The sequence below is a fragment of the Camellia sinensis genome, chromosome 1, assembly GCF_055761805.1.
Source record: "Camellia sinensis isolate YWXY chromosome 1, ASM5576180v1, whole genome shotgun sequence".
In the NCBI taxonomy this organism is placed as follows: domain Eukaryota; kingdom Viridiplantae; phylum Streptophyta; class Magnoliopsida; order Ericales; family Theaceae; genus Camellia; species Camellia sinensis.
Genome location: NC_138961.1, coordinates 240,304,067 through 240,330,893, shown reverse-complemented (window position 1 = coordinate 240,330,893; position 26,827 = coordinate 240,304,067). Strand labels below are relative to the sequence as shown.

At 34.4% G+C, this 26,827-nt stretch overlaps 2 protein-coding genes across 2 annotated transcripts; both read left to right on the top strand.

Moving 5' to 3' along the window:
• The first annotated feature begins 6,314 nt into the window (after window positions 1–6,314).
• Window positions 6,315–13,939, top strand: LOC114294824 (uncharacterized). The gene is made up of 8 exons (XM_028238989.2): window positions 6,315–6,751; window positions 8,486–8,672; window positions 9,139–9,236; window positions 9,975–10,080; window positions 10,378–10,595; window positions 10,798–10,840; window positions 12,386–12,639; window positions 13,418–13,939. Exons 1-8 carry the CDS (start codon window positions 6,567–6,569, stop codon window positions 13,809–13,811), a joined length of 1,485 nt encoding a protein of 494 aa, XP_028094790.2. The 5' UTR covers window positions 6,315–6,566; the 3' UTR covers window positions 13,812–13,939.
• Window positions 13,940–15,846: 1,907 nt separating this feature from the next.
• On the top strand, window positions 15,847–18,242 carry LOC114294832 (uncharacterized). Its single transcript, XM_028238994.2, has one exon. The coding sequence runs from the start codon at window positions 16,001–16,003 to the stop codon at window positions 18,041–18,043; it is 2,043 nt and encodes a 680-aa protein (XP_028094795.2). The 5' UTR covers window positions 15,847–16,000; the 3' UTR covers window positions 18,044–18,242.
• The last annotated feature ends 8,585 nt before the right edge of the window (window positions 18,243–26,827 follow it).

Genomic DNA, 26,827 nt, shown 5'->3' with positions numbered 1-26,827 from the left:
TATGAGAATAGAGATGCTAAATTCTCTAGAAAGCTCTCATGAACAACCAGGAGCGTTCAAAACCAAAATAAACATAACTGTGAAAACCACGATGTGTTAGAAGATATTTTATGTGAAATCTATTGTCTTGGTTTACACAAACAACTGAACAATTCAAGGCATTGCGTCCAAGGTTTTAAAAAACGGCCGCAACCGTTACGTAACACCGTTACGTAACGGTTTTGGCAGTTACCGCCACCCGTTACAGCCGCTTTTACAGTGTGATTGAGATTCACAGGTGTGTTGGCTGTAGTGGCTGTCGTAGCGGTCGTAACGATGTCGTGACAGCCGTAACGGCACGTTATGCACCGTTACGTAATGGTTCCAAACTGTTTCTTTCGAAAAAACATACAAAAAAAAGCTGAAAATATGGGAAGAGGGATAGAGAGAAGAGGAAAGATAAAGAGAGAAAATGGAGGAGTAAGAGATAGAGAGAGAAAAGTGAAGATGAAGAACATGTTATTGATTTGTTGAAGATGTAAGACCTATGCTATTCTATTCAGCTGCTATCATTCAACCATTTTATTTATGTGTGTCTATCTATATATTGTTTGAAAATAATAATAATAATAAGTGTGGTCATTATCTATTTGACTTTGTTAAAATATGTATATATATATATATATTTAGGCTCTTATTTATTCTCTTACTTTTGTCATTGTTTATCTTATATATAATAGTTAGTGATTGATTTTTTGTATAATATAAAGTCATTAATTATTAAAATAAAATGTAAAAAACTCAGTTTATAGTGATTTAAAAATATGAAATATATTGGATCATACTTAAAAATTTATAAAAATTGATCAATATTTATTTTTAACCCAATAAATATGATCATGGAAAAAAAAATATGCGTATTGGTAAGTTTTTTTCAAATTGTGAGAAAAATAAAAAAATTCACGGTTCCGGTTACCGCAATCGTTACACTACGGCCTTTACACCCCGCAACCGCAACCGCGTCACCGCCACCGTTACGGCGACCGCAACCGCTTTTCAGAATTGCGTCCATTGGTTAGCTAGTAAGTCCGATAGGTTAACTAGTAAGTCCGATAGGTTATCACTAAAGAAGGTTCAAGGCCAAAAGCTACCTATCCTGATGCAAGATATTTTCGATTTATACTCTTTCGACAAATTCTGCATATTGTTGCATTTCCATTGTCATCAAATTTCATTCATGTAGGGGATTGTTAGAAATGGTTTTGAAAAATATGATTTTTTTCTCAACTTTGGTCTATTTTTTAGGTGGGACCCATGCGCCCAATTTGGCAGGTCAAAGTGGTAACGCGTTCTATACCGCGTTGTTATTCACGTAGTATATCTGGTTACTCAAAACATTATCAGGTGAATGGGAAATTGAAGCCAAAATGAGCTCCATGGAAATGGAGTTTTTGGTGGGAATTCCTTAAGGTTTGAATAAGGGCTTGTCCCACATTGGTTTGGTGGGAAGAATTTTATGAGTTTATAAAACTTGATTTTGTAACTTGGGAAGGGCCCCAAGGGGCATCCCAAGTTTGTAGAATTGAGAGGTTATGGGCTAGACCCATTGGACCCAAAAATAAACACACACGCGCACGTCGTCGCCGTCTGTCCGGTCGGTCAGGCGGGCTGGGCTTGGGCGCGGGTGCGTGGTGTGAAGTTGGGTTCGGCTTGTCCGACTCAATACTTATCCTTTTTTGCCAAAAACATTTGAATTTTATTTTATTTTTTGATAAAATAAAATTAGTCCAAAGTTTTAATTTCAAATTTTGGTGGGAAAAAATTCAAATTTGTTTTTCACTTCTTCCAAATTTTTGTACAGATTCAAATCTGTTCAATACAGTTTTTTATCTGTTCAAAATTTAAACCCAACAGATTTGTATTTGTTCATTCAAACCGAACAGGTATGCTACTTGTTTAATTCAAACTGAAAAGGTACCATTGTATCTATAAATAGGCAATCCCTCACTTGGTTTTTTCACTCCACTTTTTATCCCAAATTCTACCTGCTCTCTCTGCATTTTGCTGCATCATTTTCCTTGTGAGAAATAGTGTAAACACTTAGTATGTTCGTTGTGTAAATAATGTGTAGTGCTGCTACTATTCACTGTTGATCATTTTATCCTGGAAGATAGACGTCCACAATCTGAAAGCACCGTGGAGAGAACGAATTTGTCTTAAGGACACAGTGTTAAACACTGTACTTGATCAAAAACTTTGTTCGAGAAATTAATAAAGTAAGTTGTTTATTTATTTTCTATTTTTATTTGTTTATATCATATTTTGATTTTGTTTTTTGTAAACAAAATAAAAATCTATTTTTTATTTATTTATTTATTTATTTTTATTTATCAGTTTGATTTTTGTAATCAAACTATCTCTCTCCTTTCCTTTATTTCTTCTATATTACGTTTGTTATTAAGTACACAAACTAAATTTATTTTTTAAATGCAATGAAAATTGTCAAACATATACAAGTGCACTTATATATAGTGAAATTTTTTTATTTGTCTTTTGACCTCTCCATTGATGAAATTCTAGTTCTATCCCCGAAATCAATGATTAAATATTTCACTTCTCATCTTTTTAAAGACTATTCTTAAGATGTTAGTCCAATAATTATGTGATACATGTAGAATTTTAAGATTATATGTATACAAAATTAGTCGGAATGGACAGGGGTAAACAAAAAAATCTTAAGAGTAAAATTTATTTTTTTGTGAAGTTTCACAAAAAAATGTTTTGTTTCTGGCATAGCATGCATGAAGGCAAAGGAGGTATATATATATATATATATATATGTGAGCTCATTTTCTTTTGTAAGCTGATGAAATTAGTTTTACTTCAAGACTAGATAAGAACTTCCCTAACACATTTAATTTTTATTTATTTATAGATGATTCACTGTTTCTGCTAATTAAATTTGGTGGAAAAAAGCTAAGTGACGTGAGTAGTTCTTGACTTCTTAATCTGAATGTATTTGAGCTACCAATTATTAATATATGATGATGTTGCATAAGATTTGAACATAAAAAATTTATTTTCAAGACTAGATTAAATAAATTGAACCAAAGTGTGTACAAGTCAAATTATTTGTGCCTTACAAGGATTGATTATTTCTGTAGTTGTTTGTTTCTTTTCTATTTTGACTCTTTCTTAAGTAATTGTTAGTGTTTGGTTTGCAGATTTGTATTGTTAGACTTTTTTAAATGGTTGATTATTCAGTTTGATGTGATTGTATTGATATTTGTAAAATATTATATTCCCATACTGATTGATAACAATAAACTTCAAAAAAAAAAAAAAAAAAATCTCTATATTATGCTAATAAAATCATTTTGCTACAACATTATGGCCATCAAATAAGTTATTTCAATTTGCCTCCCAAAAAGAATTTTGGTGATCAAATGGTTTAAGCGACCAACATCGATTCATTGCCATTTTGTCACCGAACAATCATCAGTGTTGATTTTCAACGATCAAACACAATAATCGTCCTCAAACATTGAAACCTTTAGCATTAGTTTTGGATCATTGATAATAATCAAATTTATAATCGAGCCATTCCTTCAAAGTAAGAATGCAAAAAGAATTTGTGTTTCCAGTTTCTAAATAAAATAAAATAAAATAAAAAAACAAGAACAGACTTTGAAGACCCCTAAGCAAATCAAAACCAACCAAAGTAAAGTACTTTGGTGCCATAAATATTAAGTTGTTTGGAGGATCATTTTTTAGTTTGTGTCTATTTAATTAGGGTGGTCAATGGATGATAAATACAGTAGCAGCCCTCACAATTCACACCTTTTTTTATTAAAATCAATTTAATTTCATTGTCCCCAGACTTTTGTAATGACAAGATTAAACCTTTTTTTTCCTGCTTAGTTGTGTGGTTAACCCTATGAAATATAATTATTCAATTTTTTATTGCTCTTTGGAGACTTTGAGGCCAAGTTGTGATTATTCTATTCAACTAGGTCAATGGTTTAGATTAGGCATTGAATTGGGTAATTTAATCTGAGATTTGAGTTGTATTTGCACTATAGAATTAATTACTTAATTTTATGAAAATTTAAAAAATTGCTCATTTTGCCGCAACTTAAGACCAAGTTTTTTTTATTTTTTATTTTTTAGCTTAACAGCCTGCATTTATAGATATATCTTTTTATTTAATTTTTCCTAAACAAAAAGACCAACTTAAAGTTGATTTGCAAAAATTGTTTGTTTGTCATCCGTTAAAAAGATCTAATGTGAGATCAATTTTTTTACTTATAAAAAAAAATTATCAACTTCCTAACTAATTTTTTTAACTTCTAAAAAAGCCCCCCCGCCAAAAAAAAAAAAATTACTAAAAAAACTCTAATGCTGTGTTTGGTTGGAGATTTGGAGAAGGATTTGGAAATGGAAAGAGAAAAGGTGTGTGAAACTAGATGAAATGTAGGTACATTTTATTCACATTTTACCTAACTTTTCTCTTTCCCTTTCCAAATCCCTCCTCAAATCTTCTAATCAAACACAGCGTAAATGAGTGTATCATAACTATTTTAGTACGAATCATATCTAAGTCTTTCAAAGTAAGTAAAGGAAGAAGACTAGTTTAGAGATAATTGACTTAACCATGTTAATTTATGGAACCAGCCATCTGATAGCTGAAATGGATGTTTTGTAATGTATTACTTTAAGAAGATTATTTTAAGTTGCAACTATCACATATAAGCAACCATGATGGAGACATAAATGGTCAACTTAATATTCCATTTTCTTAACAAAATTTAGTAACAAATCAAGTGCTATCTGTTGCCCTGACTTATAATATTAAGACCTTAAAACATGATTTTTTAATATGAAAATAATTTTCATAAACAAGTGATAGTGTTTAACCATAAATGTTAAAGATCCTAAAAATTTTATCAAAAATTCTATATGAGTCCCACACCCATGTGTTTATTGTGTAAAAATTTTAATAATTTTGTTAAAATTCCTGTCATTACTCATGTTTAACAAGGTGTTAAGATACAAAACTTTAATACAATCTAGTTATTTTTTCATTTTTAAATATATAAAAAATGATATTCCATCTCTATGATGGCTTAGCGGTGTTTGGAAAGCCAAAAGTTAGCTTTTTTTGAAATTACAAAAAATAAAATAGGTTAAAATAGTCAATAAAACAAAATGTCACATTAAATCCATAATTGTTTTATTTTTCTCTCACAAACATGACATCCAATTACAAAAAAATCCAACTCTCTTTCCAAACACAATTATTTTATCCTACTAAAATAGCCAAAAACTAAAATAGTTAATTAAAATAGCTAACTTTCCAAACGAGGCCATAAATGGGCGAAAATTTGGGAACCCAACACCACAATTCATTATCTATACTATATATAGGGGTATTTTGGAAAGATGGTTAAAAATTAACTTTTGATTTTTTTTAAACTTTTTTAATGTTTCATGTGAGAGGTGATGTGACTCAAAATAGGTTAAAATTTGATTTTTAACTTTTTTAATATGTTGACAAAACACCCCATAAATCAAATGTCCTTCCAACATATTTAAAATACAAAATTACATAGATGAGGTTAAAACCCAAAGACTTTGAGCCTACTGCAACACAAGTATACTTTTAAATCTAAATCAAAATTGATATATTTCAATTTTAATAATACATCCATCGGCATCAGGTGGACAAACACCACTAATGTTTTGATAAATCTTACAGATAAATCAATTATGTTTTGAGTATTTTGAAAATTCAGTTAAAAGTCAGTTTTTTAATTTTTTGACTTTTTGAATTTTTAGATTTTTGGATTACATTAATTTTTTTACTTTTTTATATAATTTAAAAAAAATTAAAAAATTAATTTTTAACATACTTTTCAAAAGCCAAATAAGAACGTACTTTTTTTTTCAACTGGACAAATGATAGCTTACAGGGTAACCCAATAATTGCGTCTTTGGCAGGCTCGGATCCATCAAATCAAGCATATTCTCCCCTTAATGGGCTGCTAGAAATTCCTGGATTTGGGCTTCTGTCTAGAGCATCTTTGGGCTTCGGTATAGGATATGTTTGGTTCTGGGTTTTGATTTTGTATAATCGTGTTTGGTTCACGTGTAAAAACTTTAGTCAATCCAAAAATCACTCTATAATTTATTTATGAATATATTTGTATAATAAAAGTTAAATTAATAAAATATAAAATTTATGAATAAAATGAATTATTCATAATTAATAATTTATTTTTTAAAAAAAAATGAATTATTAATTATTTTTTGAGTAAAGTATAAGGGTTTATAATGTTGTTAATAATTTTCACTTATAATTTATTTTATTGACGACGTCGTTTCGTGGTTTAAGACCAACGGGGAAGTGGTGATTTGGTAAATCGACCGGGCTCCTCCATCCAACGAAGGCGGCGCGAGAATCCGGTTGAGAATTAATCTGTATTGTATGATTTTTGTTCGTCTGGGAATAATTTTATCGGCCATCTCTTTGAATCGATCGTGGTTTCGATAAGGGTTTCAAGATTCAATCGCCGAGAATTCGAAAGATGGTGGATCCATCACCGTCGATCGACCAGAGCTCCTCTGCCACAACCATTACGGATCTCAATATCGATTCTCTGGTCCACTGTGCTACCTACCTCAACCTCCGAGACGTCTCTAGCGTGGCCATGTCCTGCAAATACCTCAGAAGAGCCGCCTATTCTGATTCAATCTGGAAACGCTTTTCCAGGTCCCCCTCTCTCCCTCTATGTTTCTGTGTTTCAAAGATGAAGAGAATTTGCAATTGTTTACTGAAAGACGATTTTCATAAATGTATTGGACTACCTAGTTCATGATAATGAAAAGCATTGCAGTTTCAAGGACTCATAACAATCAAATTAAACCATTTGAAAAACTTACCAGAGATCTATATCAATATTTCGATCAGACACTTTAAGAAAATATAATGACTGATGCTTAAATGGGAACAAGGAACAAAATGTCTTTTTGTTTCCATCACCAGTGCCTAATGCTGTGTTTGGCTTGTGGATTTGGAAAAAGATTTAGAACGAGAAAGAAAATAGTACGCGTAATATGAATGAAATATACTACATTTTACCTAATTCACATATTTTTCTTTTCATTTTCTAAATCCCTTCTCAAATTCCCAAACAAGAAAAGCTCAAAACACAACGATATAATAAATTGTGTTATCATGAATTGGAACTCCTTATTTTATTGTATTAACCAAAAAAAAAAAAAAAGTAGGGATTTTTGGTGAAAAGCCCCCTTTTTTGTGTGAAGCCCACGTAATAAAATATTGGTTCCAAAAGTCTCTCAAATAAAAAAATATGGTGAAAAAACTGAAATATCCTTCCATAAATATCAAACTATGGAACTGTTTGTCACCCTCACTCTGTTTCATCACTTGAACTTTGTTGTTTTGAAAACAAATAACAGAAGTACACAATAATAGAGTAAAATTTTACTGTCATTGTATCCAAAAAAAAAAAAGAACAAAATAGACACCAGAGTAAAATTTTACTCTCATTATATCAAACAAAAACAGAGCACATACCAGAGTAAAATTTTACTTTCATTCTGTCAAACAAAAACAGGATTTCGTCAAACAAAATCAGATCATACGCAATAAAAAAAAAAAAAACACACTAATCAACAAATTAACATACCTGATTGAACTCAAACAATAATCAAACACGTGATTGAAACAAAACCTCTAAAACTCCATCAACACTCACGAATCTCAATGAAACTCTCTAAATCTGATATAGATTTGTACATATTTGAAACGCAATCTCTCGTTTAATTGAGAGTGTTGATCATTGATAGCGAGATCATGTATTGTTGACCAAGGACGAGATCTTTAGATTTTGAGATTGTCTTCATGGATTTCACAGATCCTCCTCACTGATTCAAATATATAAAATCCGTGTATACATGAGCTCAGATTTTCAAATATGTGATATATATATATATATATAGAAGGGCAATATGGTAAAAAAAAATACAAATTATAGAATGTCCTTATTGTGCCACGCGTCTCCTACTCAGAGGCTTTTTGAAGGAAAATTCATTGAGTTGTCCTTTATCCTGAAAAAAGGTCCAAAAAAGGGGGTTTCACCAAAATTTTCAAAAAAATTTTAGTAATAATTTATTTGACTATACTTAACAATTCTTTGCTCATTGCACCATTTACCTTTTGACTTTACAGTTGTTCCTTCGTATGAATGAGTAAATGAGTCTATGAACCTAGTATGCTTATTTAATTAGATACGTTTTAGTTTGTGTTTCTAAAAAAATTCATGTATATTCAAATTATTTTTCTCTCTTTCAAAATGTTTCTGAAATTGTTTCTGTGCTAGCCGAAACAACATATGGGGGAAAAAATTGATCCTTGATTAGAACTTAAGTAACCTCATAAAAAATCAAATGCTTGCTGTTTGTTGTGTTATGAAATTTTCAGGGAGCAGTGGCCAGAACAAATATCTTCTAGCTTTTCACAAACATCAAGCATGAGGGAAGCTTACTTGGCTAGGCATACTGCTTTGCATAAGTTTAAGTTTTCTGATCCCTTAGTTGCTGACTTCTATACAGAACCAAAACCTTACAACCATTTATTCTTGAACACAAATGAAATCATTTTCTCACAGGTATGAAATTTGCTTTCCTTCATGATTTTTTTATTTTTTATTTTTTATTTTTTAAGTGCAATTTAGAAGTTTAGTAAGTTGGTTGCAGCACAGGACATTGATTCAATGCTTTAAGATTTTTCTAATAAGCATCTATTATTTAAGTTGCTCTATACTTTCCTAAATCATCATTGATCTATAGGTTTTTAGTTTGCTGCAGAGGCATGTAAGTGGCTTGTCTTTGTCATTCTCTGTATTGTGTTTTGTAATCTGAATTTAAACAATAAGTTATACATTTATCTCACTCCCTTTTATAATGCGTTCTCAAAATTTTCCTAAATATCCTCCATTTTCCATGGTTCTTTCCAGCTTCTGGACTATTGATATGAAGTGCTTTTGAATAGTAGTTTCTTGCTGCAAGCCAAGTCATTTATTGTCCTGTTGTTTATTGTATGGCTTTAATATGTGCTACTCGATTTCTGAGCAGAGTTCACTGGTACATATGATGAGGATTGATAGCTTTTTGAGCGGAAAAGATTTCCTTGTAACACTGAGTGATCATCATGCTAGAATTACTTGTGTGAGGTGAGAAGTTGGATCATATTCTCTTGTTTCATTATAGATTTGTTTATATTTTGCATGTCGTTTACGTGTATTATGCAAATGTTGAGATGGTATGCCATGAGTTCTTCTAATCCCTGTATTCTTTTAATGGTTGATATTTTAACTCTCAAACTTCTTCAGTTGTAAGCATTTTGCTTAATTCTGACAGTTGCATGTGTTTTTTATTTTATTTTTTATGTGACTGTGTTAGAACTAAGCAAAATGTGTGCAATTCGATAACTTTGCCGGTTTCTTTTTCCTTTTCTTGGGCTACATCTATATTCTGTGTGCCTTCGGCCACTGTTTACTCAATAAATGATTCTTTTTTTATTAGCACACATACCTGATATACATCTTTTTTTGTCTCAAATCCCTTCATAGCATGCTGATTTGTTCTCACATGCCTAATATACATATATTTTCACATAGTGGGCATGAACAAGTGTTCTTTACTATTTAGTACGTGATGTGATCTTCATATCACATGTTCAATCTTTTGTGGGTGAAATGCATGTGTGTTACAGAGAAACCTAAAATTGGAAAGAAAATAAGCTTTCTTTGGCATAATTTGCATTTTTATTTGCCAATGTGATGCATTATTTTGTGACAATGGGAAGTCAAAAGATACAGAATCCTTCTTCCTGTTAATACGTTGGCTTTGCTTGGTATTAGTTTAATTCATTGTTTTGTGACAATTGGCTATGATGATACCATATGCAGATTGTTTCCCCTCTATGAAACATCTTTATTTCGAAGTGAGACTCAAAGAAATGAAAATGTTTTGGTAACATCAAGCTGTGACCATTCTATTCGTCTATGGTGGAAGGTATTGTGAAAAGTAATGTTTGGTTAAGCTTTTTAGGCATACTTTGTTCTTGGATTTCTTGTTGATTGAATTTGGAAGTATCCACATATGTGATGCATTGCCTTAAATCAACTGGATGGAATCAACAGATATGTTCAGTAGTACATTCATGCATAAACCTATATATGTTTTGGTGTAGTGGTACCATTACGTTTGTTGGTTTTGTTGTTTTTACTATTCCGAGTTTTGGTTCCAGTATAGAATATATAACTAATTTTTTGGTCATCACTTTACATCATTGCCATGTTTTGATTCTAGGGAAATTGCCAAAGGTGTTTCAGAGGTCATAATGGCCCTGTTTCCACCCTTTCAGATAAACTGTTGGGTGATGGTAGTGGAAAAATATTTGCCAGTGGAGGTGTAGATGCAACTGTTCGCCTTTGGTCTCTCAGCTCTAGTGGAAAGCGTGGCCAGCATGCTTTGAAGGCTACACTATATGGGCACGAGAAACCTGTAGTACTTATGTCAGTTGCTGGGTATGTATATGTTGCTCAATATAAGTTTATGCAGCTCTTATTATTCTAACAGTTTTAATTGTGAAAGATGGTTGTCAGATTTACTTATTCTATTTTAGCTGTTGATAGATAGATTGCTATACTTCAACAATGAACTAATTATCAAAGTTTCATGCAACTTAGCTGTTCACCTAATGCATGTTCCGTTTTTTTTTTCTTTCAGGCACAAAACCTCTCTTTTGGTGAGCATATCAAAAAATTCTAAGGTATCATCATCTTTTAACGCAGGTTCTGATTCATGATTTTTAGTTTTACTAGTATCAATCTTTAATTAATATTTAAATGTATATTCAAATTTTTTTCATATCCTTGGTGCTTTTGCCATGTTGTAGGTTCATAGCTTCTAATAGATCTAAATCTTTTGCTTTTTAGGCCTTTATTGTGTCTCACTCACTGCATAAGTGCCCTGCTAAGAGGGTGCGTGAGTGCAATTGTGTCCAATTTAAAATACCTAGTATTTTGTTAATATTTATTAAAGGAATTTTCATATCATTTTAAAATCCTTCTGCTTTGTCTCTCAATATATTTTCTTCCAATACGAATCACTTAGTTATACACTTATTTTAAAATCTGTAAAAAACTTCTTTATAAGCAAATGATGGAGATGACAAAGACGTTTTGAATGGATTTTCTTAATTGAAAATCAAGGAAGAATCATTTAACATTTTGGTAATCAAAACCCTCAGGTTGAACTCTCTATCAGTGGTGACATTGGCGTTGCTGGTCTGCTTTCTTTTTTACTCTAATTATGCTCAAAATTCTATCCTTTGGTGGATCAACTAATATTTTAAGGGCTTGGCATGTTTTCATCCTTTCTGAATGCTTCAAGTTTTCTATGTTTCTTAATGTTACATTTCTCTCCTACTCATCACCTTGAATACAGAATGTGACAGCTACATCTTGGATCTGTCTTATTAGGCAGTCAGAAGCACCTATGTGCATCGTTTCTGCGCATTTAACATATAAGCTGAGCAAATCAGAGCCAAGCTGAGCTTCTCTGGAATTTAGGGAGATAATATTGAGCATATCTGTAGGGTGATTGTTCAGTATTTGGCTCAGCTTGGTTGATCTACAGTCTATTTAGCCACAAATAGAAACTTTGGTGACGTTGATTACTGTGTGTGAGATAGTAGTAGTGCTAATGGCAGTGAAAGCACTAATTTTTCTTTTGGTAGCAGATGTGGATGTGGAGACTCCCAAATTGTGGTAATTGGTTGTATAGTGGTGGTGGCCGTGGGGGGGATGCTATCCATTGGTGAAAAAGAAAGAATAAAATATGAAATGGTGATTGGTTTTTCTTTGTTATGTATTATTTGGGGTGGGTTGTATTTTTTATTATATCTCTCACTGACATGTGGGCTAAGGCCTAGTCCCTTCTTTTATTTCCCATGCACCAAAAAAGATTACAGCTTCTTTAACAAATGCAGAACAAACATTAGAATATACATGTTGGTTGACCATAACAGCTACTCAACTGATGGGTGGACAGCATTGCTGACCATTAAACTGGAAGGGAAGTCAAGATGAGAGTTATTGGCAGTAGTTTCATGCCTCAGGAAGTGTAGTTTATAGACGTTCAAATTCTAACAAGACAAGGTGAAGCATGGCTATGCTAGCCCAATGCCTGCCATGGGGTGATCATTAAATCTAAGATAGGCAGTTTCCTAGAAATTTCTTTTCTTTTTTTCAGGTGTGCTATCAATAATTTGTTGGTTCATCTAATGATCTAACAATTCTATTGTCTCAATTAGGTAAGAGTTTGGGATACAACTGCATCATCTGCTGTTCGTTCTTCTTGCTGTGTGGGGGTTACTTCTGTGCCTGGTGCACCTGTGGGTTTGAAATGCCATGAATCATTGGTCTATGTCGCTGCCAGTTCCTCTGTTGTGGCAATTGATTTGAGGACGATGCAGAAAGTTTTCACCACAGCATTCTGTCAACAAGAATTGCATTCGTTTGAAATTATGCCCTCAAAATCATTAATCTGCACAGGTGGAACTGACAGGTAACATGCCCTCAAAATGATCCTTCATATTAATTTAACTGAATATATAGTGCTTGACAGAGCAGTATGACAAAAAAATATTCATGTAACTGACCTCACTGGACTGGGCCACACGGCATAGTTTGGTTTTGCTTGGTTAACTATATGTGTACATGTGCATCCACAATGTGTTGTGTACATCCTTCTGACCAATGTTGGATGTCACTGCTTCATGGTCATGGTGTTGTTTTGAAAATTGGAAGAGTTATGTATGCATTATGCAAATGAAGTTCATCGATTATGCTTTGAATTTGAGATCTGTCCCTGGTGTTTCAATTATTATCTAATCCATTGCATCTATCAACTTGTGTGCTCTAATGTTGTAGAAAACACAGTGACAGGTTCAATTTCTATTGACTTGAAGTGTTTTAATTCTACTGCCCTATGTAATTAGACATTTCTATTAAAATGTAATATTTTGTAAACAAAATTCATTGGAATTTTTTTTGCGTGTATTACTTCCTTTAAACCTTTCAAATATCTAGTAAATGTAATTGTTTGTTTGACGAGTTCTGTTTTTCTTCTTCTTTTTACCCCCTTCTTCTTCTTCTTTTCTAATCAGATAGTGGGTGATGAATATATCTTTTTATATGTATGATATCTTGTTACGTATAAAAGAAGCCTTCTTGATGGATTCTATAGTATTAGAGTTGTTGAACTTGGGACTGTATTTTTATTTAAAGATGTTCTAGATATGATTACTGAGAAAATAATTGCAATTTGCAAATTAATTCTGCAGAGCAATGCTTTGGGATACTAGGAGAAGCAGTGAACCAGTGGCGGAGTTAGATGGGCACACAGGTGCAGTAACACACTTGCACATGGATCCGTATAAAATAGTTACTGGAGGCCCAGAGGATTCTTACATTAATGTTTGGGAGACCGATACTGGTTTGCAAACAAATTCCTTGATTTGCTCCTCTCCTGATGTTTTGGGTTCTGGGCCTTCTGGCCCCAGTTGTTCCGCAATGGCTGTGAATGGGTGTCAAATTGTTACTGCTGGTTGTAGCGAAGAACAGGGTCTTGTACGATACAGGAACTTCACCAATGCGACTTGTCATGTTTCATCTGATGAGAGTGAGCTTGTTTTAAAGTTTTGGGGTCCACAATCTTATAGTGATAGTGATGATTAGATTTACTTTATAGGAAAATTAAGGTAGCATTCGGTAGAATTTTGTAAATATGATTTAATAATAGAGTTGTATTTTGAGTTTGTGAGTTTTGAAATTATGATTTGAGTGTGGAAAATTTGCTTGGTAAATGAGTTTTGAATTGAGTAGAGAATTTTTAATATGACATATTATATTTGATACAAAAAACTTATAACTCATAACTAAATACACAACTCAACATAGTATTCAAAGTTCATAAAAAAAAATTAAAATTTTGGAATTTTTTTATTTAAAATATAAAAAATAAAAGGTGGCAATTGTTAAAAAAAAAAATGTGCACTGTTCTGATCAACCAACCGGATGTCCGGGGGATGACCGGTTAGTCCAAATTTTCATGCCTTCAACAGAGTTTTAAAAAAATGAGTGTAGAATTAATTTTTGAAAGCTATAAACAAACACCACGTTCAAAATAAAGGGTAGAGCTAAAGTTTGAGAGCTCCACCAAACAGAACCTAAGGTTCTCTTTATTTTATGTAGGAATTAGGAAAGATGTTTTGTAAATGGTGGGTGTTGTGATTAGTTGTTGTCATTAACAATTAATACCATTGATAAACAACTCTACCAAATTTAGTTTAATGTAAAGTTCTTGTTTTGTCAATAATGGTTCAATTATTTTTAAATTTTTTATAGATAATTCAAGAAGACTTGAACTTGAAACCTTTTTTATTTGTGAGAGGAACTATGGAACTGAGATGTATTCCATGTCAGGTATGTCTGCATGGGTTATCCTCAGTAGCAAGTCAAGGTTTTCTTGAGTTATAAAAAATAGTTATTGCATATCCATGCCAATTATATGGCTTGAAAAAAAAGTAATGTTACACCAACACAAAAATAATTCTTAGTAATGTGAAAATTCAGCCGGCCATATTAGGAAATAAAAAAAATAAAAAAATAAATTTGACATGTATACACGGAATCATGTTTTTATTTTTCCATTTCATTTTCTGTGTCTTAGGTATGATATGTAATCCTTTCCCTCCCAATGTTTTCCTGACAAAATAAAACAGAAAATAAATGATATCACAAAAATCATGAACTGATTTCACAAACAATGATACAAATTTAAGACAAATATCACAAAAATCAACTTCATATAAATCAATAAATCACAAAATATTACAAAATTAAAACAATACCAATAGATCAATACAAATGTAAATCAAGATATCAAGGTGAACTCAATCGCTTGTGAGAGTGAAGGGAGTAGATCATAAACCTATCATCATTTATATTATTTTAGATCTTTGTTGAATTCATCTTTGATAGGATTATAAATTTGTTGTTGTGAGGCTCTACGTTATTTAGATTGTGATTTCACTATCATCATCTAGATTGTGATCATTAAGAGTAACTGTTATTCAAAGATTACAAGAATTATGATGAAAAAGAGTTAAAAGTTGTTAGTACCATTATCATCGTCTAAAGATTAAAAAGATAGTTGAAAAGTAAAGAGAGTAAAGAGATGGAAAGAGAAAAGTTATGAGAACGAGAGAATTCTCAAAACGAATGTTAAAACTTAAGAGTAATCAAATATTATGAGTTTAAAATGCAATTTAAACAAATGGTTAAAAAGAAGAATATAATTGTGCCAAAATCACATTTGCATATGTGAATTAACATTAACCCGCGAATATTTTGGGAAGATGATAAAAAGTAATTTTTTGATTTTTAATCAAATTCTTGACTTTTTTAGATAAATGATTTGAGAAGTTGGTAAAAAGTTGTATTTGACTTTTTTAATTAATATTTATTTATGATGTCAAATTATAATAAAATGATCAAATTATCCTCATTAATTTAAAATATTTATCATTTCACTAATATAGCGCATTTTGACTCATGAGAGATAGAATTGTAATTTTATCAGTTTCTCAAATAAAAAAAAAAAATACAAAAAAACTAACTTTTAACTTCTATTACAAATCAAAAAAAAATAACTAAAAGCCCACTTTCCAAAATTACCCAGGAATCGGGATTACACGGATAACCCTGATACGAATAGGATAGGAGAAATAGGGATTGCACTAGAGAGAGTGGAGAGCCAAGAGAAGCAGACTCCGCAACAGGCTGATGAATACCAAATTGACCTGCTTCCACTACTCCAAGAAGACTCTCTCACACACACTTGAAGTCTGCTCCTCCCCAAAACAATGCTTCCCTCCTCCGCCGTCTTCGGCGGCGCCTCCCTCCTCCTCCTTCTCCTCCTCACGACCACCATCTCAATCACCACCACAGCCTCCGCCCCAATCATTGGCCTTGACTCCTTCCTAACCCAACAAGCCCGCCTCGATCCCCAAGCTTCCAGCGACTCCTTCCTCTCTCTCTCCTCCTCCCTCAAAAAATCACTCTCTCTCTCCCACCACCATCCCCCCTCCATCTCCTCCCTCCTCTCCCTCCAACTCTCCGTCCCCGTCACCGTCAAACTCGTCGGCCCCGATTTCCCTTCGTCCGCCCCCTCCATCCTCCACTCCTTCCTCTCCGCCTCCATCTCCTCCGACAACTTCCACATCATCGCCCCTTTCTCCCCCCACCTCCACCACCTCTCCCTCACCCACTCCCTCCACCTCGATGTCTCTCTCTCCTCCTCCTCTCTCTCCTCTCTCCTCTCCGACACCCTCCGATCCGAAGTCGCCAAATCCCCTTCCTCCCTCCGATCTCCTCTCCTCTCCGTTCCTTACTCCTCAATCGACCAAATCATCAGACAAGACTTCGAAAAAGAGAAGCCTGTTCAAGGATTTTTCATCTATTTGCTCAATCTAGGCGCATCCAAATCCAAACCCTACGCTTACAGTTACGGTTTCGGTGACTCATCCCCTGCGTTTACCAAGTGTTTGGGGAGCGTTTGGACCGGTAAAGATCGTTACTTGTGGATCGATTTGGCCGCCGGTCCGGTTGATTACGGGCCGGGCTTGTCCGGCGATGGGGTTTTACCGAGGGGCGAGTTTCATCCGTTGGCGGCTTTGCACGGTCGACCTAAGTCTCAGAAAGCATTGCTTGCTGATCTTGCTTCTCTTGTTTGGAGTGCTTATCAGGTACTTCTTGTGCCCTCTTTGAGAATTCCTGTTCCTTTTGAGAATTCATTGATTATACAGTTCATACACATATATGGGTCGGATAGTAAGGATATAAATGGTTTGGATTTTAAATCGATTGAGAGGACTTTCATGGACGAGGTTAATGATGGTGCGTTGTTGTTGGGTGATCAATCATTGAGTTTCAAGACTTATGATGTGCGTTATTCTGAGTGTTCGATTTGTTCGTTTGCCATTTCGAGGGCGACTACTTCATATACTTCTAGGTACTTGTTTGATAACTATACATTGATTGTTAATGAGTACTTGGATTCGAAGCGTTTGCATCAGATATTATCAGAATCGACCGATGAGTTCAGGAGGTTGGCAGGGTTTCCAGAAGAGGATTTTGGGAGGGTTCTTCCTGTTTATGTTTTCGATTTGGACTTCAACACAATATTGTTGCTTGATCGGTATCACCAATCTGTTGCATTTAAAGATATGGTTGTTGCAGTCAGGACAAAGAATACTCAAACTGTGAGCGATTATAGTTGTAATGGTCGTCATGTGTTTACACAAACTCGGGAGCTTGAGAGACCACTCGTCGGTTCAATTTTACAGAGTATGTGGGGAGTTTCACCGACTCATCTATTGTGGAGCCCTAGGCACAATAGCACTTTGGTGGATTATACATGGAGTGTTGGGCAGACTCCATTTGGGCCATTCTCGGAGATTTCGTCGCTGTCTTTCGTGCAGAAGGATGCAGCTCGTAGGAATGTCCTCCTGACGTCGTTGAATTACAGTATTACTAGTGCCATCGATGTTCTTGAATCCATAGCATCACATGGTGGGGATAGAAAACTTCTTAAACAGAATCGGCATACTGAATTTATCCAGAGGTGGAATTTGTTCAAGCACAAGCTGGACAAAGCGGTTTCTGCCTTGTCACATTTGGATTTTGAGATGGCTTTGTGTTTCTTGAGATCTTCAGATCATGATCTGTATGCCATCCACTCTCTTATTTACCAGGCATCCCAAGAACTTGAGGCATCACTTGTTTGTTTCAAGGACCCTCCATTTCCATGGACATCAGCTTCAATGTCCGCAGTTGTTTTCTTCGCCATTATTTTTGCTTATGTGAAAAGAGACAAGTTATTTAGGAACAAAAGAAAGCAGTTTTGAGGTTCTAAAGCATCGGATGATTGTAATAGTTTAACATGAGGACATGTGTTTTCATAATAGAGGTAGGTTGGAAGGTCAGGAACCAGTTTTCAGTTTGATCTTAAAATGTACTCCAGTTTGAATTATCAAATTGGCTTCTGTTCATTTGTTTGGCAACTTCATGTAAATTTCAGGTTTGTGCTCTTAACTTTTCTGCAAATGTGCTTGCATTTGAAGTTGCATGGTACTTATGTCACATGTCTTTCTTCGAATGCTGATAACTTCTTTTTTTACTTGCCTTTTGGTTGCATATAAATCCATGACGTATCATATATCTATTCTTGAAGATTGTCCTGTTGATGCTTGAAAGAACATGGTATTCAGAATTTCTTAGTACTATTATTACTTCAGAGCCACACCAATTTTTATTTTTTTTTCTTTTTTTTTTGTGCGTGTGTGTGAGCATGCATGTCTTATTTTAAGTCAACATTCTTGGTTAGAGGACTAAAACCCCAATAACTATGTTTAAAGTTTGAAGCCCTGCAAGTGCAAGGTGGCTTAGGTAGTGTTAGCAAAAATCTGGTTTAGATGAAATCGATAGGGAAAAGTCGACAGACAAAATCAATTTTCACAAACAACCAACAATCAAGCAATGTGGTTGGTGTTCTTTGCCTTGACAGTTTGAAGGACTTTTTTGGAGGTAATCAACTGAGAGAAACAAACTAAAAACTAATATTGTATTGTTGAAATTGTTACTTGTTACAAAGATTTGAGCAAGAATAAAAACAAAAATACAAAAGAACCATAAAAAAGTTTATTGATTACAAGAATTAGAAAATAATTAGAGAACCACTAAATTAAAACTACTCCTAAAGGGAATAAACTACTCTTAAAAGTTAAGGTAATCTACTCCTAGATTAAGATAGACTACTCCTAGATAAAGAACTCTGATGAGTTTGATGTTTTGTTGATCCTTTATTTGAATTTGCCGTAGCCTATTTATAGGCTCATGTCCATGTTTCCTTCAACAACTGCTTCGGCAGTTCTTCCATGTTTCCTTCAACAACTGCCCTGGGCAGTTTTCTTCTTCTATGCATGTGATGTGGCACATGAGAGAGAGGATCCAGTGTAACTTCCATACCACTTTCTTGAGTAAACTTCTTGCCAATCATGTTCGATAATCCCATGAATCAATCCACATTCCTTGCATGAAGCCACACGTGTCCATCTTTCATTTTGTCACCAACTACTCCTGCACAAACGACAATAACAAAACAACATAATAATAATAATAATAATAATAAATGTCGCCATGTTTATTTGTGAAAAGATAATTCATGGTCTGAATCCGACAAACCATAATCGATAGGCCACAACCAATTAGATTAGATTTGGCCTATTGACAAGCCACAATCGACAGAAAATAAAATATAGTATCAACCGGTAGTAAAGGCCAAAGGGCAACTGGAGGCCAATTAAAGCATATCAACTCATCTTGCTCGTTTCCCTAAGATTCTAGGTCACCCTTATTGATCTCTCTCAGCTCTTTCAACTTAATGCATGCTATACAATCATATGAATGATACAGAACTTATGATCTTTCAAGATGTGTGTTGTTGATATACATTCTTTAGCTATGGAAAACTTAAATCGATAATACTAGTGTGAAAGGCAAAATCTCATTTAGTGACTTGAGACCCAAATTTTGGCCTTTGATGTCACAAGGAAATGAAACATATATAGGATAAGGTCCAACTATAATCTACTTTAACCCGTCAAAAAACATTGACCCAAATTAGTTACCCATTCATGACCCACCTAAAATTTAAACAATCCTCAGTTGGCAGATTTGGGTGGGGACTGATAGGTTTGAGTTGGGATTCTCTGACTTGTAACCTGAGACAGATTGACCTGTTTCTTGGGATTTTGAAAATGTGGTTGCTCTTACAAAACTCTGGTCACAGGGTTACCTTCTTCTTTTGTCTTTTTTTCTTCACGTGTATCCTATAATTTATTTGCTATGTCTAATTTTGAATTTGCAGAAAAAATGGGAAAGATATAGAAGGAAAATGCAGCGACTCAAAAAATACTCTTTGAAAATGAATGTCTTATCAATTATGTTTGTCCACATGTACACTGCATCACTCACTAACACCCACAGTTTACTCCCACCCACAGCTTCAGTCCTCCAGCCTCTGCCCCAGTGGGTGCAGCGCTGAACATGAGTGCTGGCCAGCCATGCTCGACTCCCTCAGCTTCACCTCCGATTTTAGTACACACGTGGCTCTTCGTTGCAGAAACAGAGAGTTGAAGAAAGGAGGAGAGGTAGAGATGGTACATCTTCCCTTTAGTGTATTCATCTCAGATTGGTTAGTGTTGCACCGTAGTTCCTTAGCAGAGACAATAGTCTTTTACAAAATCTGCATTTATTATAGTTATCCTTTTAACTTGATTTCAATTTTTTTAATAGTTTTCTAGAAGTCTTATTTTTCGTATTTTTTTGTTTTTAGTAAATTTTTTTAAGGCACTCGGGTCAAATATCTAATATTTAATTTTCTAGGTCTAAAGGTCCAAGCGCTTATTTTCTTTGTCAAAAAGTTCATACAAAAAAATCAAACTATCCACGTATATATATTATACAGTAGACAAAGCAAAACAACCCCCCCACTCTCTCTCTCTCTCTCTCTCTCTCTCTCTCTCTCTCTCTCTCTAATTCCACCATCACCATGTTGCCCTCGCCCTCACTGTTCTTCACTCTGCCGATGGCCTACGATCGCTATCCTCCATCACCGTGTTTCTGCCACTATCGCTGTCGACGTCCTCGCCAAAACAAATCCTCTGTCTTCGTTGCCGCTGCCGCCGCCTCCATTCCGATCAGTCAGTCTCAACTCCAATCTCTTCGTCTATTATTGCAAGCACTGCAGATCTCATGTCCTCATCACTGGTTTGCTTCTCTCTCTCTCTCTCTCTGCAATCGATTTGCTTCGGACATCATTGCTCTGGTTTCACGACCTCTAGATACAGCTTTCATGCTTTTATACGCAGGTCTATTGATGTAGATTTCGCTGTGATTGTGGTAAGAATGTTCTCCATTTCCATTTTTATTTTATATATTTTTTTAAAAATTTATTTATATATTAAATTTGTTGGATTTTGAGTGATTGATGAGCTTGTTAAGTTGTTTTTGATTTTGTGTCTCTGAAGGTTGATGATGCTTTCTTGGTTATTTTGGTTGGTTGTCCGTGCTGATCTTTAAACCTGATGAAGGGTTTTGAAATTAGGGCTTGTGTGGGGTCTTTGGATGAGATGGAGAGGTTGAGATGTAGGGTTATGGCTGTGAAATCAGATTATGGTGAACTGCTAGAGAAAGATACAGTTGATTCACATCTAAATCATAAGCCATTGTGGCAACGACAAAAAAGGACCAGATTTAGTTTCAATTGAACTTCGCATTAAAGAAATCAAGGGTGTGTCTAAACATGTTGAGTGTGGAGAAGAAGTTGAAGAGTTTTGAGGTGGCTTTGAATTTATTAGTAGGGAGGTGAGAATATTTGGAAGGAGAAGAGAAGTTGCCATGTTTAGAGAGAGAGAGGGAGAGAATTAAGGGGGGGGGGGGGGGTCATTTTACTGGCACAAAAGTGATCCGGACTCCTTTTTTTTTCCCACCTCCACGACCCTTTCTTGGATTGATTAGCCAGATTTTATTTATTTTTTAGGACAAAATAAGCTACAGGTGATAATGGAGGATCCATTTAAAATTTGTACAAAACGAATATGGGAAAAAACATGTGAAATTTGTTCTCTCTCTGTTGATTGGATGATGATGGGGAGGAAATGAAAATTTTGCACAGATAAAATTTTGACATAAAGAAAATTTACATAGAAACATTTAAACAGATATGAAATTTACATAGAAAAAATTTAAACAAATAGACAAAAAAAAAAAATTGAATAGATAGAAAATTATTTGAACAAATAATCAACGAAAAGCTCGATCAGATAAAAAAAAGTCAAGGGGTAAAATTAGAAACAGAATGTCTTCTAGGACTTCTTACCAAATTATTTCACAAACTGTGAACCTTTCATCAATAAAAAACAAAAAAGCACTAGACCTAATGCCTTAGACAGTTGCTAGAGTAGATTTTTCATCAATTTTCTCATTTTTTTACTATTTTAAGCAATTTTTTTTATTTTTTAGATACACAATATAAATATAATTGAAAAGTATAATATTTGTGAAAAAAAACTTTAGAAAAATCATTTAATACCAAAAATATGAAAATTTAATATATTGTTGTATTGTTTTGTATTTATTGATTTTTTAAATACATTTATGTTAGGTGTATTTAAAAAATAAAAAAAATTAAAATTAAAAATTGAAAACATTCATTAAAAATAAAAATAAAAATATATGAAAAATAAAAAATTAAATTTTTAAAAAATTAAATTCTGATAATTGAAACCAAATAAGATAATTGACTTTAGATTTTGATAAAATAAAAATAAAAAACTAATAATACAGTTCAAAAAATGGAATGATTAAGGCGCCAATTACGATAGATTGGTTAATGTGTACAACAGAGATTTGTTTGATCCCGAGTTTAACTCTTTTCCGATACTTTTTAGCAGCAATCTGCTTATGGTGAGTTCTTTTTTATTTTTTTATTCATAACATTCAAAACTGCCAAATACTCCTGCATCTTAGCCATTTAAAAATAAAAATAAATAAATAAATAAAAAAGCAACTTCAAATGGACTTTGTTCAGCAACTATCTGCTTTATTTTAAGAATAATGCTTGAGGGCCCGAAATTAGTGGCTCGAATTTGGCTCAAAACCCAAAACGACGTCGTTTTGGGTTTTGATTTTTGATTTTTTTTTTTTTTTTCTTCTTCTTCCTCAGTCTGAGAGAAAGAGAAAGAGAAGGAGAGAAAGAGAAAGAGAGGGAGAGGGAGAGGCCGTCGTCGTCGCCGATCGCCGCGCCTCCGCCTTCGCCGCCTCGCTGCTCTGCTCTGATCGTCGACGTCGCCGGTCGCCGATCGCGTCGCCGATCCGATCGCCGCCTCTGCTCGTCGCCTTCGCCGCCTCTGCTCGCCGCCTCCGCCTCTGCTCGTCGCCGATCGCCACCTCTTCTTCCTCCGTCTTCTTCCTCCATTTTTTAGGCCCCCTCCAGTCCTTCCTCCCCCTCCTCCTCCTCCTCCCCCTCCCCTCCCCTCCCCTCCCCTCCCCTCCTTCTCTTCTTCGTCTGCTGAAAAAAAAAAAAAAAAAAAAAATTTCGGGGCATTCGGGCCACCCCCTTTCAGGCCCTCTATCACTGCCGTTATTTTAAACATCAACTGAAGTGTCATAAAATGCAAAATTCGATGAATGGAAAAAATTCTAACAAAAGTTCAGATTCTCACATAATAACAATGGTTTGATCTCCATAGGGCATTCAAACTCTGTTTGGGAAGAGGTGTTTTGGGTTTTTTTTACTAGAATAGTCACAAAAAATAGAATAGGTTTTTTAATCCAATAAGATAAAGTATCACATCCAATCTATAATCATTACATTCTTTCTCTCACAAAAAAATCAAAAAAACAAAAAAAATCAAAAGCGCTTCCCAAACTAGGCTTTTTAATCCCAGGCTAAAATAGTCAAAAAAATAAAAAAATAACCTACTTTCCAAACGACTTCTTAGTATGACAAACTCCACTTTCCAACCAGGATAGTTAAAAGAATACACTTTTTTTCTTTTTTTCTTTTTTTTTTGAGCTTTGACCTTTCTCTTATACGTATAAACATTCAAGTAGTTTCCACCTACTAGGGGTGAGCAGCGGATATACCGATCCGCCAAACCTGACCGAATCGAACCGATCCGCCGCATTTTGGACGGATGCGTGATGACGAGCGGACGGTTGTGAATTAATTTTCTCCAATCCGCCAATCTAGCAGACGGATGACGGATTTTAGATTCCTTTGGCAGCAACCGAACCGCCAAACCGCGAGCACCCCTAGTAATTTATAAGACTTTGTGTTTTCAGTTTGTTTAAATATTCTGTTTATGTTTTCAATTAAAAAATAGTTTAAATATTCTATTGAAAAAAAGTTTTCAACTTGAATATCTTTTTTGAATTGAAAAAAAGAAACGTATTATTTATCTATATTTTTTTATTTTTAAATCTATCTCTAAAAATAATAAATAGAAAATATGATATATGCTGGTTGGTTTTTGTTTTCAAAAACAGATATAGATATAACAATACAGAGACATACAATTTCTACTACTGCTATGTTCATGGTTATAGCGATCCCGGGTTTTCCCCTTTGTGTACTGTGTACTAGACTTGGGTTCCGTGGTTGAGTATTGTTGTATATGTTTCATTTTCGTCCTTTAATTCTTTGTATATGAGTTTTAGGATGTGTTGGGCAGGTTTGTCACAGGTGGGTTGTGATTAAAAACAAAATGTTGCTGTCCAGATTTTTGTGTCTTCGCTCGAGCGAGGCTTTTGTCGCTCGAGCGAGCTCTGTGTTTTAGCTCCTTTGCTCGAGCCAGGGTTCCTTCGTTCAAGCGTGCGTCTGCGTCTAGTTCTGGACCTGAGAGTCGCATTTCTTGGCTCGAGCGAGTGAGGACTATGTTTTGGATTTCTTCGCTCGAGCAAGCTTTTCTTCGCTCAAGCGTGCTTCTGGGTTGCAGACCTGAAGATTCGTGTTGTTGGCTCGAGCGAGGCTTTCTGCGCTCGAGCGAGGTTTCCTTGTGTCTGGTCGCTCGAGCGACCACTCCTTCGCTCGAGCGAGCCTCGAATATATCAGTTGGCAACAGCGGGTTACACTTCACTTTTTTATCTCCTTTTTCTCTCAAACCCTAGAACATTTGCCTCTCTCTCTAAACCATCACTTCTCTCTACAAATCCATCTAGTTCTAGTGGTCTCCTACCCTAGTTCTTTTGTATAAAGTGTAGAGCTTGGTGTAAGCTTCATTTCAATCCGAAAATCTTTGGGTTTGGAGCATTTCGAGTTTCATCATCTTCTCCATTTGGTTTCTCCATTTGAGGTAGGGATAACCTACTCCTTTCTATAGGTTTTGACATAGATATTATGTATTTTGTATAAATGGTAGATCATGGTGATTTTGGGAAAGTTAGGGTTTGTTATGAGGTTATGAAAAGGAGATTTTCAAATGTTAAACTCCATGTGTATGTGAGACCTTGGAAAATGGGATTATTGTTGTTAAATTGATAAAATTGAACCTTAGGGTTGATAATGGAAAAATGGGGGAAATGCCCTAATTATGTTGGATAATTAATTTGAATAATTAATTTAGGGAAATATGCAATTGAGTAGGAAATTATGAAATCGGGAAATTATGAGGTTGATTGGTATAGTTGGATAAATTAATCACTCACCTATGAAAATGTTGTTATTTTATCTGTTGATAAATTTATTATCCGTTTAGAGATAATTGCTTTGGGCTATCGGTGAAGGATAGTCGTGATTGTTGTAGACACTGTATGTTGATTAGGGAAAACTGAAACTAATCACTTGGAATATGTCATTGAATATGACGGTTGGAATAATACATTGAATATATGTATTGATTGATCATTGTATATGGTTGAATATTTAAATATATTGTATATGTATCTTGTTTGGGAGGAGATAGGGGATGTACTCCATGGTTTGAGGGAAGATAGGGGATGTACTCTCAAACCTGTTTAGGAGGAGATAGGGGATGGACTCCATTGATAACTAAGTTGGCCGGAGTGTCTAAGGTGAAAGTCCCGAAATTCTAATTACGTTTGCATAACGTAGATAATTGAAGTATTGGAAGTGTTTTTGACATGAGTTGTAGTCTCATTTGAATTGTGAATAAAGAAAGTGTTTTAATATGGGATGTAGTCTCATTTAATTGTTTGGCCAGGTTCTGAGCCATGTTTATAAATTGAATTGGTTAAGTAAAGGAAAGTGGAATGAAACATGTACATATTTGTCATGGAACTGAATTGTGTTGTAAGTTGGTTTATAAGTGTTAGCCATTTATCAAATGCTAATGTTTTAGTTATTGCTCATATCTGGTTTAGTATATCTCTGCTGGGCTTTGACTAACCCTATATGGGACATCATTTTCAAGTTCAGGTGATATGTCACCTCCAAGGACGTAGCTTGGAAGGTTTTGGGAGTTGAAGACTCTTTTGGTTGTTTTGTTATTTTGGTATTACATGTAAATTCAAGCAAAGGGCTTAATGTGTATTTGAGTTAGTACTCTCTTTTTGTAACCAAGTGTTAACTTGGAAAGTTGTAAGCCCATAGGGCATTTACTTTTGTTGTCAAATACTTTTGTAATGAATACTCTGATAAATGGAGATATGCTTTATTCTCGTATGTCTATGGATATCTTGAATGTATGATTTATGGGTTTATTTTGAGGGCGTTACAATGGTTTTGGTGGTTTAAATTGTTTTTATATTTTAAGAACCACAGATTGTATTACTTTATGTAGATGAGGCATGCTGTGATTGTAGTATGTGGATGAGGCGTGCAGTGAATGTGATATTCTAAAGTTTCAAACTTTCTTACTTTGGATGATGCATGCAATGATTATAATATTTTTTTAAGTCATTGACTATAATACTTTCTTCTTCTTTTTTTGAGGAAGTGCACAAGTTGAATTATGTTAAAAATTTATAAAATTTTAAACCGCCAAACCGATTCGCATCCATCCGCCAAACCGCTCAATCCACGTCCGCCGGATTGGCGGACGGATGTGGATTGATTTTTTTCAATCCGCCAATCTGGCGAACAGATGGCGGATTGGATGTTCCGTAGC